We start from the raw sequence: 12,379 nt of genomic DNA on the forward strand, positions 1-12,379 counted from the left end.
TCCACATCAAGTAGATGTTTGTACCGCGTTCGTTCAGGAAGTCCACGCCGAGACTGATGTCCCCTGAACACTGTTGGACAATAAAGAAGGTGGCTGGGTAGAACCGGTCATGATTGGTAATTCTTCCGGGGCAGACTCTGTTCAGCGTTGCTTGGTGTTTTCCAGTGGTCCGAATTTGAGGGCCTTCTGATGTAGCCTTAACTTTCTTCAACTCGGTGGCGATAGGTCCTCTCATGACAGAGTAGTCAGCTTCTGCGTCCCCTAAAGTGGTGACGGCGTGTCCTTAGAGAAGGCTGTCGTGGTCGGTGGTTCTTTGTGTTGCGATGCAGTTAGGTTAGTTAGTTCCTATCACGGCTTTGTCCTGTTGACCTGTGGCTGCAAATTCGCAAGGCCACGTATTCTTTTCTCGGCGCATTCTTTGAGATGACGGCGTCTCGTTGATACGTCGTGGAGATAGCTTTTGCGGCGTCTTCGTCGGCAGCGGAGACACCTCCGTTGGTTGCTGCTCTTATTTTTCCTGATATGGGCTTCAACGCCGGCCCCGGGCTGGACCAGTGCATGGTCGGCGTTGCGGCGACAGGTATCGGCTAGGTGACGACGAACCGGACGGACGTAGAGGGCTCCGCTGCGTGGCGCCACCCACCACTTTGTAGGCAGTAACCCCACTGCGTGGCGGTGAGGTAGCCAGCGATATCACGTGGCTTTTCACATTGTTGTGGACGCGTTGCATTGACGGCGAACCCTCGCACTCCCAAATCGCGGTATTGTCATTGGCGATAGGCATGGCCAGCTTCCACGCAGTAAGAGCAGAGTGGTAGGTGCTCGAGGGCTCACGAAATGTTCGTCTTCCTCAGGTAGCTGCGCTGTGCAACGGGCGGGCGGGCTGGCTGCCTCGGCGATGAACAACGCAATTGCGTCGTTACGGGGTCCTGGCGTGTTCGCGAAGGTGGACCTTGACGGCGTGCGATAGCGGCGTAGGTCATCACTTGATCGCTGAAGCTCTTCTTGAACTACGTCAGCGATGGAGGCGACCTGGGGCTGCAACCTTGGGTACAACATCTGCAGATCTTCCCGTAGAACCACTCTGATCGTCTGTCGAAGGTCGTCGGCGCCTAGCGCTTGAACTTCGGCGTAGTTTGTTGTCCACGCATGGCGCTTGTATTGACTGGCGTGCATTTAAATCATCTTCTCGATCGTTGCGGCCCCAGGAAGAAATTCTGCGAGAGGCTTTTGTGGGCTTCGTCTTAATCCGGCGAATGGTTGTTCTTTCACAAGCCACATCAAGAACTGAACTTTGTTTTGGTCAGACATGCCGCTGTCGCCCAGACGGAAGAGGCGAGCATCTCGTCCGTGAAGATCGCGATGTCTCGTTCGGCAGTCGCACTTTCTAAGAGAACTTCGGCCCTTTCCTTTTGTACTACACTCGAAAAGGCCTTTACGATGTTCTCACGAAATAGCTTCCACACCACTAGGGTTCTTTTTCTGCGTGAAACCAGGTTGGAGCAGCGTCATCCAACGAAGAATAGACATGGCGCAGCTTATCGTCGCCACTCCAGTTGTGTAACTTCGGGGATCTCTCGTTGTTTGAAGCCAGGATTCAGGGTCTTCAGCCGATGATCCACGGAAGTTTCGCGGCTCCAAAGGCTGTTGCAGCAGGATGGGGCATGCTGGGGCTGCCATTGGGGTTGTCGACTTGGCCTTGATCCCTGTAGTCTTCTCGGGGAGGGGTGCGCACTCTGGTAGCAGTTCTTGTTGCCTACGGCTAGCTCGCAGGTCCTTGGCGACGTTGGTGTTGTCCTCTGGTTTCGGGCTTCGATCATGGTTCCGTTCGGTACATGAAGGCACTACCACCTCCACCAAATGTCATGTAGTAGTGATGGTGAATGACCCACTATCAAAACTACGAATGAGAAAACTTCGTTTTTATTGGGTGAACCTGTGCCCACAAAAGCAAGCTACACTCTAGACAGAACGATAGTGTTGAACATAGTCAGCGATAGTCGAAATCTGATGAGTTGGTCGAGAGCGTCGGCTTTCATACATCACCCGTCGAAGATTCCTGTACAATCGCGGGTGCCATGTAGTTTCCGAAAACGACTACACACTTCGTGTCGCGCATGATACCTGATTATACGAGGTTGGGCGAGGACATACACAACAAAGAAAGTCAACGATAACATTCGCGTAAGTTCCAAATCATGCATGAGCGTCTTGCGCTGAGCGATGAAGATTAGCATTGAAAAAGCGATCGAAGGAGAAAGATAATCAAGCACACGTGGAAATATTAGGTGGTCAATGAACCCAGAGGCGACAAAGCGCCACTGCCGTTCCAATGAGCGTATTCAATACGGGTGAATAGAACTATTCCAAACCTTTGTCTAGCAAATGCGCCTAAAGAATCGTGTATCCACCCGATGGAACAAAGTTTTCATCGACAGGATAACCACCTTACTGGGGCTGCTTAAATGCGCCCCCTTCTTGTGTCTGTTGCAGAACAAATAAGCAAGAACCTAAATCTCGAGCGTGTCAATGGAGAGCAAGGTGGCGAGAACACAAAAATGAAAGAAAAGCGAAGGACATTGGCCCTGCCATACATGCACAACATACACCGCTTGAAAAAGATGTGGCGCAAAGCTGGAGTTAAAGCCTCTGCCGACGCGTCAATGGGGTAGAGCCGATTAAGCAGCAAGGGTGCACGATAAATGAGCAGAGACGTTTTGTGGATTGCACAAAAGCCGTAGTGTATTCTGCACCTTTAAAATCTGGAAAAAAGTATATAGGGCAAAATTCAAGATGCACAATCCGAAAGCCTAAGGGAACATGAACTTAGCGTCAAGCAGGCGAACAGGAATCTACGTATCCACGTCATGGATTGCCCCTCCAATGATTATGCCATAGAATTCAGTCGCTGTGAAGTCTGGAAAAACACAATGACCAGTTGGTTCGGGAGATAACAGAGGCAGCCGAGGTTGCGAGACTTCATGACCAATGCGTTAGCACGCCGTCCCTGTTACTAACAGAAAGAAAAGGACTTGAGCTTCTGCACATACAATCATTATCTTGAGTGAAAAAAAGTGCGCGGTTCACATGATGTGCAGTTACATGTCTGTGACACGTGTGGGCAAAGGTATAAGAAGCCATGTTTCTTTCAACTAAACGTTGTTGAAAATCCGCGCTTGTGGTGTTCTTTTCTCGTCTCGTGTCCGGTCTATGTTTGCGCTTTCAATACCAAGGTACAAGTAGGTAGTGAAGCACAATAGCTGTAGTTCATACAGTTGAGGTCGTAATTGTCATTCACAATGACGATGAAGTCAAGGTGACCGTTTCAGACATTGGTTAAGGGCCGTTTATAGTCCGACGTAACGCGCGCGCGCGCGCGCGCTCGCGCACGCTACGTTACGTTGGCGAAAACGACTCCTTCTATAGTCCGACGCACTGCAGCGCCGACGTAACCGGCGGCTGCCAGCGCGCCCCGACGGGCCCTGCGCAGATTCGGCTCCTGCTGCATTTGCACGCCGGCGCCGCCGACTGCGTCGACCCACAATGCATTGCGTGCGTAGAAAAAGGCGCCAACACAACTCCGCAGACGGCTTTTGCGGACGGCGCGCGACTTGGCGAACCTTCTGCGCATGCTCTGGAGATAGCAGCCTACGGCGCGCGCGTTGAAGTATAGAGGGGATGGCATCTCGGCTGGCGCAGCGCAACCGACGTAGCGTGACTGACCGCGAACGACGCTCGCCCGCGCGCCGATAACGTCGGACTATAAACGAGCCTTAAGTCACAAACAAAACGGCTGCTGAAACGATATGTGCGAACGCATTCTAGCGCACAGCGCTTCGGTGGCTGTGAAAGGAGTGTCGATGTTATCACCGCACACGAATCTGCTGGGTGAACTCGTACGCAGTCTGTTTACATAGCAGTTTCCCTGTCGGCTTTCCTGCATTCCTCATTACAGCGGGAAGCATTCCTTGACCTTTTCGGCAATGTTCTAGTAGGTCGGTAGAATGAATGCTGGTAGTCGGGCTCAGGGAACCGGAAAATGCTTGCTCTCTCTTTCTCTGTTTTTTTTTTCTCTCGATCTGTCCCTCGCTCGCTTGTTCTCTCTTTCGTTTTTTCGTTCGCCTGCTCACGCGCTTTTTTTGTTCGGTCTATAAGCTGATATTGCCAATCATAGTCGAGAGTTTCTGGATAATTTTTTCAAGGGCTCGTTTCCTCTGTGACCAGATGAAGTTACTACCTGCTTGTAGGACACAGAAAAATGAATCATAGATGCAAAGATGGTGTTTTACAGTGAGATGTTCCTATGAAGCCGGTAGTTATTGGTGAGAAAAATTGCTTTGCTCAGAGGTCTAAAGACAAGTTGACGACACGTCAGAAAGTAGAACCTGAATCAATCCACATTTTTTGCAATAAGTATTGTGTCATGGATTAATAATTTGGGTTCTTAATTTGTTTATTTTGTGATGTGTTGCTTTTCCTTCTTCACTGGCACTCAAACGCTCTTGTAGTACTTATTTCGCAAACGTATCTTGTTATGTTGCGTTTTCTTTCTTTCTTTCTTTCTTTCTTTCTTTCTTTCTTTCTTTCTTTCTTTCTTTCTTTCTTTCTTTCTTTCTTTCTTTCTTTCTTTCTTTCCTTCTGTCTTTCTTTCTTTCCTTCTGTCTTTCTTTCTTTCCTTCTTTCTTTCTTTTTTTCTTTGTTTTGTTCACTTGCATTGAAACCTTGCTTTGTATTTCCCAATTAAATTTGTAGCTTTACGTTTTGATGTTCACTTGCTTCGTGATCCTCTTCCTTACTAGTTTCCTTGTACTTTCATTCTAATAGCTAAACCCATCCTTACACCGTGCCCTGTGGGCCTGTCAGGAATATGAAATAAATAAATAGACGTGACAAGCTGCGGGGGGACATATGAGCCAAAAAGAAGGTGAATAAAGGTCCGGTGATTCTTGTGACGTTGTTTAAATTTGAATGTTTATTGAACATAAGCAAATTGTAGCACTACAAGCTAAGCACTTTTGGGACTCTAAACATATTGTTATAGTGTTCCCACCGCTTGCTATTAAGAAAAACAATACTGTTAATGACAACACACATTAATACAGCTGCTATTTTTGCTAACGAAATCAGCTAAAAATAAGGGAAGTAAGAAAGCACAGTAGCAAAGAACAATTCACGCACGAAATACTGAGTATTATTGATTAACAATGAGCGCAATGAGAACAAGGTGAAAAGCCGGAGCCGGCTATCACCTTGTTCTCGTTTTGGCCATCGTCTTGAATTTCCATCTTCAGCCTTCCCCGTGTTTTTCCATTATTCATAAAGTCAATTTAAAGCATTGAGTCTTTTTTTGCTTAGAAGGTAGTAACTTTGCGCGCTTTGTCAATGCCACCACATATGATAGGTCTGCGTTATTCAAGTGGTGCTTTTCCGCCATACGCGGAAAGCCACCAACATGGCGTCGTTCATATTAGCAAAATAGTTAAAGACTCCATTTCATGATACCATGTCGTGTTTTCTCATGGCTAGCGTGTACTTCGCTTGGAGTTTTACTACAACTAGCGGCCTTTGTAGACTTTATTACACAATAACGCTAAAGGCCCTCTAGGGAGGGTATTACATAGGGCAAATGTTACATAGGTGAGGTGAACAGTGCTTAAATATATATTACAATGGAAAAACAAAACTGGGAAAAAATTAATTACAGTGCATCAACGTACAAACACAAAAATACTGATAGTTATCAGTACAGCAACTCTAGATGATTTGTACAAAATGTGACACTGTCGTGGAAGCTTTGATTAACGGCGCATTAAAAAAAGGTTTACAAATGAGACGTGATATATTAGGTATGCATGGTACTGCGTAGAGCGTCTGTAAATTTTGAGGCATTTGTTTAGGTGACAATGTGCGATGGCAGATTATTCCATTCTTTCGCGGTGCGAGGTATAAATGAATGACCAAATGCGAGGGAATGACACATTATGCATTTTACTTTGCAAGAATGATCCCGACGCGGAAAAATGGCTGAGGGTTCACACATCAACTCGTTATGAAGAGATACGTGATAGTAGAGCTTATGGATTAGTGTTAAACGAGATATATTACGGCGAAGTGACAAGGCTTCAAGCTCGGCGCGATTTTTTAATGCTGTTACACTGGTTTCTCGTGAATAATCTGAAAAGATGAAGCGTACAGCGCGGTCCTGCAGGGCTTCTAAGTCAGTTATTAGGTATGCCTGATGGGGATCCCATATGGCTGACGCGTACTCTATTTTAGGGCGAATTAGTGTTGTGTATGCCAATTAGCGTAAGTGTACGGGAGCATGTTTGAGGTTATTTTTAAGGAAACCAAGCGAACGGTTTGCAGAAGCGAGAATATGGTGAATGTGATTATTCCACCTAAAGTTAGGGGTTAAGTGTATGCCAAGATATTTGTAGCTGGGAACTTGATCAACACGAGTGTTGTTTAAGATGTAAGATGTTGATGTTCGGGGCACCTGATTAGTAAAAGACATGATTTAGTTTTAGTAAGACTTAGAGGCATTAGCCAAGTTGAACACCATACGTTTATTGCGTTTAGGTCAGATTGAAGAATGTCGTGATCATAGCTAGAGTGAATAATACGATATATGACGCAATCATCAGCAAATAGTCTGATATTGGATTTGATGCCGTCTGGTAGATCATTAATATAAATTAGAAAAAGTAGTGGCCCAAGTACACTTCCCTGTGGTACGCCAGATGTTACGGGTACTAGAGATGAGTTGTGATTGTTAACCGATGTAAATGGCATCCTGTTAGAAAGAAAGTCTTTTATCCATGTGACAACAGTAGAGTCAATGTTCAGCTGTGTAAGTTTGTGAATAAGTCGAAGATGAGGGACACGGTCGAATGCTTGTGAATAATCTAGGAAAACGGCATCTACTTGAAATCCGGTGTCTATTGATGAATGTATGTCGTGAATAAAACCAGCGAGCTGAGTGTCACATGAATAGCCTCTGCGAAAACAGTGCTGTTGCTTAAATATGAGGTCATGTTCTTCAAGATACTTAATTACCTGGGAATGTGTAATATGTTCGATTAATTTACAAATGTGACTTGTTAAAGAAATTGGTCGATAGTTAAGTGGTGAAGAACGATCCCCAGACTTGAAAAATGGCACTACCTTAGCCACCTTCCAATCGTGAGGGATAACGCCTGTTGATAGTGATTGTGAAAATAAGGCGGACAGTATTGGGAAGATGCTTGGGGCAATATTTTTTAGAATTGTTTTATTTGAGCCAGTATTATCAGCGGAAGATGAAATCTTAAGATTAGTGAGGAGAGAATAAATTCCAGGATCGGTAATTATTATTTCCGGCATAAACGAATCAGTGCGAGTCATGGTGGCTAACGGTTCCAAACATTCGCGCGTGAATACCGATGAAAAATTTTCGTTCAGTAGTTGGGAACAATCACTGTCAGTTATCGCTGCGCCGTCATGATCAATAAGGACGATGTCAGAATTATGCTTGGGATTAATGACACGCCAAAAGCGCCGAGGGTTAGTTGTTACCATCGATGACAGGTCCCGTTTATAGAATTGTCTGTGCGTGGCTTTGAGTAAACTGATATTCTTCGTCACACGCTTTGTACCGACGCCAGGATTTAGATAATCTATTTCTGTCAGCTTGCCTGAATAATCTTTTTTCTTGTTATTTAGGCGACGAAGGTTCAGCAAAAAGCAAGGAGCAGTGGTATCGAATTTTATGGAAATGACCGGGATGTATTTATGTATGAGATTAGTGAGTGCGTTTTAAGTGAATATTAAGCGAATTGAGTGCCTTTTAAGTGAATATTTAAGTGAATTTGGCTTTGCGAAAGTGAATGTTGCTGCTTCCGATCAGCTGCGTACAGTCGTGAGGGTAATTGGGGTTTGTTTTGTTCAAATAAGTGCTGCTCAAAATTTGTTGATCTTTCATAAAAAAGTTGTTGAGTCAACTTCAATTAGGTAAATTCCAATCATCAGCGTACAATAAAAAAAAATAGGCCGATCGAATGCACGTGCAGGAATGTATGTGAGGCGAAACTTTTGTAAACTAAGTAAAAGCTTAGAACTAAGGGCGACGCATAAAATTTTTGGCTCTTCTCCTCCCATGCAACGTGTAACGCCACGCAATGTTGATGTTCATCCGATAAAAAGATCACACCGTTATTCTCATCCACTTTTCTTATTGTGTATTACATCACTCACAAGCTATGCTTAAATGCAAACTAGAAACCTTGCCAGCGCACAATGCGAGACGTATACAAATAGCTCTGCAATAGCAGTAAATAATCTGATCGGTAGTGACGACCGCTTTCGCACTTTGCTGCAGCCGAAGCAAGTCCACCGTAACTTATAGGCGCTGGTGACGTCATATGACTTTCAAAATCGGGCGTTCCAATACACATAAAGGCACTCGCTATGTAGCGAGTGCAGAAAAATGGGTACCATAACCGTCCAAAAAACTAACAGTTCAAAGAAATAAATTTGCCCTTTCGTGTTGGTTTCGGGGGTCAAACGTCCCAAAGTGACGCTGCGGCTATAAAACACGCCCTAGCGAAGGGTGATGGTTTAATTTTTACCAGGGAATTGGTGACATCTTGCTAAGCACAAAAATGCCTAAACCATTCTGCAACCCCTGTGTGTGAAGTTTCCATTGTATATGGATAGTGGTGAAGCAGTGCAGCAAAGACAATTTTCATTGGGTCATAACACAGATGAATAAACTAACGATTTATAAAGAAAAGGAAAGCCGATACCACAGAAGGAATACTCATATCCGTCCAGCAATCTATATTGATTAGCCCAGCAGGAGCTTTACTAAACTGAACAGATGCTGAGCTTTCCCTCCTAAAGAAGTCGCCTATGTTGCTGGTTCCCGAGCGTAATGTTTTATATTTCACCGTAGTTGAAGAATCTCAGTTCTGCTGAATAAAGACAACAAGAAAACTCCTCTTTAGAATCACTTATACACTACACACCTGGAATTGTATTGCACACTGCTACTGCAACCTGTAAAATATTAAAAAAACAGGTTTGTTTATCTTTTACGCAGGAATCGCTGCTGGCACTTCTCAGCAAACCTCCACTTCTTGTGACGACTGTGGCACTGCTGGCATACGTGTTCATTACATATCTGCGACGTAGAAGAGGGCGCCTGCCGCCCGGCCCACCTGGTCTCCCACTTGTCGGACATCTGCTGTCACTTGATCGTCGATTTTACTTTCGGGAATGTGTACATTGGGCGAAGAAGTACGGCTCGGTAGTCAGGTAACGGTGCTTTTATATAACTCTTTTTTTCTATAGCAAATAAAATCACTTCTTATTTACAAATACAGAAAGGCTTGGTTAGCGAAATGGTCAGGGCTTCCGAAACAATTCGTTGTACATCTGGCTTTGTTATAGAGGAGCTTGACTGCAACTCAGTTGCTAATTTACCTTGCTTGAATTTTTTTAAACAAACAGCGCTATACCACAGGTATATTGGCCAGGATTGGTTTTGCGGCAGCTGGCCTTTCAATACTGCGACACTATAGGCCCGAGCCCCCAAGGAAATCGCTTGCGGAGGCATGTGCGTCTTAGCCGTGTGCGAGAAAAGGGGCCCTGCGGGTTGAGACAGTGCCGAGTGCATGTACCTTGGGGTCCATGCACCCAACGAACGCTCCTCTGCGAAAGCAACCCATTTCTTTGGTATTGCCTTTTGGAAGATGTTACCTCTGGACAAGCCTATCCACGAGAAAAATCGGCCAGTCGCCGTTTTCTATCCCTCCTCGCGATCCTGAACCTTCCTGTGAACTTTGCTATTAGTTATGGACAACTCGCTTCTAAGGTTTCAGGATTACTTTTAGCGTCCTAAAACTGGAAGAAACAAGCCGACCCGGCCAGATAAAGGAAAGGAGCGCTTACTTCCAACTGGTTTATTGGCAAGTTGCACGAAATATATACCTACAAGAAAGCATCACGACATGTCGTCACAAGGCTTCAGAAAACGTAGCACCGATAGAAGGCTACACCATCACGACTCGTAGAACACCCGATTCCGTCATGCAAGGTTAAACTGATCAAGAAATCTTGCTCCCTGTGGAGATAGGCACAAAGACGGCGCGCTAACGAACGTGCTGCCAGCCCTTGCTATGAGACAAGCTTCAATGATCTCCCGCGTAAGTTGTGATCGGTGATTTTTCTAACACTTCACACCGATAAAAATTCGGTTTACATTACCAGTCGCGGCAGTGAATTCTTAAGTGTCACTGTAAAGCATGGTGCACATTGTAATCATATCCTTTTAGCCATTCAATAAGGCAGTGATCAGTTTGGCCTATATAACTCTCCCCGCATGACATGAGAATTGAATAAAGAACTCCAACAACGCAAGCCCGAAAATGCTTCTTGTGCATGGTCGAACAGACAGTTGTGTGCGGACGGAACGCATCCATTTTAATTTGAGCTTCCCCCACTTCAAAACTTGTCCAAACCATACCACCCTGCACAGCTTCATTTGTAACCTCCCCGTGAGCGCCCAATGCGAGGCGTCCCACTGACCTTTGGTTGCCATCGAGTCCTGATTGTACACCTGATTTAAAGCAAACAGCCGCATTTCCAAAAGTAAGTCCTGGAACCATTGCACATTTCAACATACTCCGGACCACTTCGAACCTATTCTGTATCCTGTATCCCCACTGTATGCCCACAGTGCTCTGTGTTTCATTACGGCTGCATTTCTCTTCCCCTTTACTGTTATTGTTTTTTTCTGTGCTTCCATATATGTATTTCGTTCGTTTATCTATATACCAAGATATTTATATTCATTCACCCAAGGTATTTCCTGGCGCTGTATTGCCACTGTCTGTTCACTGCTTTCATTGAATAACATAACACCTGATTTTATAACACTAAATTTAAAACCTGAATTCTCGCCTTCCTGTCCTCAGATATTAGCCAGACGTCATAAATCACTTTGCTTGTCAGCTACCAACACAATGTGGTCCGCATAAAATAAACCTGGAAGCTGCTGCTCTACTACTGTGCCCGCCTGTTTGTATGAGAGATTAAACCCGATATTACTTCCTCAATCCTCATCATGTACATCACAACAGCATCGGGGATAAAGGCCACCCTTGCCTCACTCCCTTCTTGATACCAACTTTCTCCTCACTCCTCATCCCTTCCCATAGAGCACGAACAGTATTTTCTAGGTAAATCTCCCTCAAAAGCTGTGGTTAATCGTCACCTGAGCTTTCCCCTTCCAGAATATCCCACAGAATGTTGCGGTCTACGTTGTCATACGCTCCTGTAATGTCTCAAAAAGCCACATATATTGGCTTTCTTTCCACTTTTGATATTTCGATACACCGACTAAGAACAAATGAGTTATCATCTAAACGCCTGCCTGTTCTGAAGCCATTCTGAAGTTCTCCCAAAATTCCATTACTCTTTGCCCGTGCTTGCAGCTTTAATTTTATTGCCTGCATTACTAGCCTGTATATTACCCATGTAATGGTGAACGGTCTATACGAGCGAAATATTTTTCCATCTTACATTGATAAATTAGATTCATTATACTTTGTCGCCAACTGTCTGGTATTCGTCTATCTTTTAAACTTTTTTCCACTGTTCTCACCAGATTTTTTTTGCTTTTTTTTCCTAGTTTATTATTTAGCCTAACAGGAACCTCGTCCAGCCATTTGGCTCCATGCTTGAATATTTTCTTTTCGGCTTTTTTTAAACAACCACGTCAATGCCTTGGAAAGACTCGGCTGTTATCTTTCGGGTGTAATTTATTTGCGCTTCCGCTTCCAGTTTGTTTCCATCTTCGTGTAGGATATGTTGTTTTATTGTTGCTGACTTCCTGGCTACTAATTTCATGCGGTTCCAAATTAATCTAGGTGAGGGTTTCTTTTTCTCACGCATTTCTCACAACCAACATCCACTTTCACCTTTATCTTTGCTTGCACCAGTATTTGGACGATAGAATTTTTCTCCTGGTATATTTCCCATTTACTGGTCACTTCATCCCACGGCAACTGCGCCTTCTTTGCCTGCCTGTGCTCTCGGGATGCTTTCTGTCGTTCGGCGATCACTTCTCGTATCTCCCTGTTCCACCAACTTTTCGGTTGCTTTTTTCCTTTCCAACGAACACGTTGTTTCTCTTTCCGCATTTATTTCGTTATTACACTGAAAAACTATCTATATTCCCACTTTTTCATTGGCCATTTGGGAAGTTCATCCTTGACTCTTGTGACCATATTTATTATTTGATCAGCGTTCTAATTTGGGCTGGCCATTTTGAAATCCTTGCTTTCTTTTCCAACTTCAGAATTATTCGTTTATGGTCACTTCCTATGCGGCTATACCC

At 44.6% G+C, this 12,379-nt stretch overlaps 1 protein-coding gene across 1 annotated transcript in view; it reads left to right on the plus strand.

The window, feature by feature from the left end:
* LOC135907117 (cytochrome P450 2B5-like) overlaps positions 1-12,379 on the plus strand; it is a 236,301-nt gene that overhangs the window by 41,242 nt on the left and 182,680 nt on the right. The window contains exon 2 of the mRNA XM_070522102.1: positions 9,080-9,294. Within this exon, the coding sequence (XP_070378203.1) occupies positions 9,080-9,294 (215 nt within the window). The remainder of the gene's footprint in view (positions 1-9,079; positions 9,295-12,379) is intronic.

This window comes from Dermacentor albipictus, chromosome 7, assembly GCF_038994185.2.
Source record: "Dermacentor albipictus isolate Rhodes 1998 colony chromosome 7, USDA_Dalb.pri_finalv2, whole genome shotgun sequence".
NCBI classification, from domain to species: Eukaryota; Metazoa; Arthropoda; class Arachnida; order Ixodida; family Ixodidae; genus Dermacentor; species Dermacentor albipictus.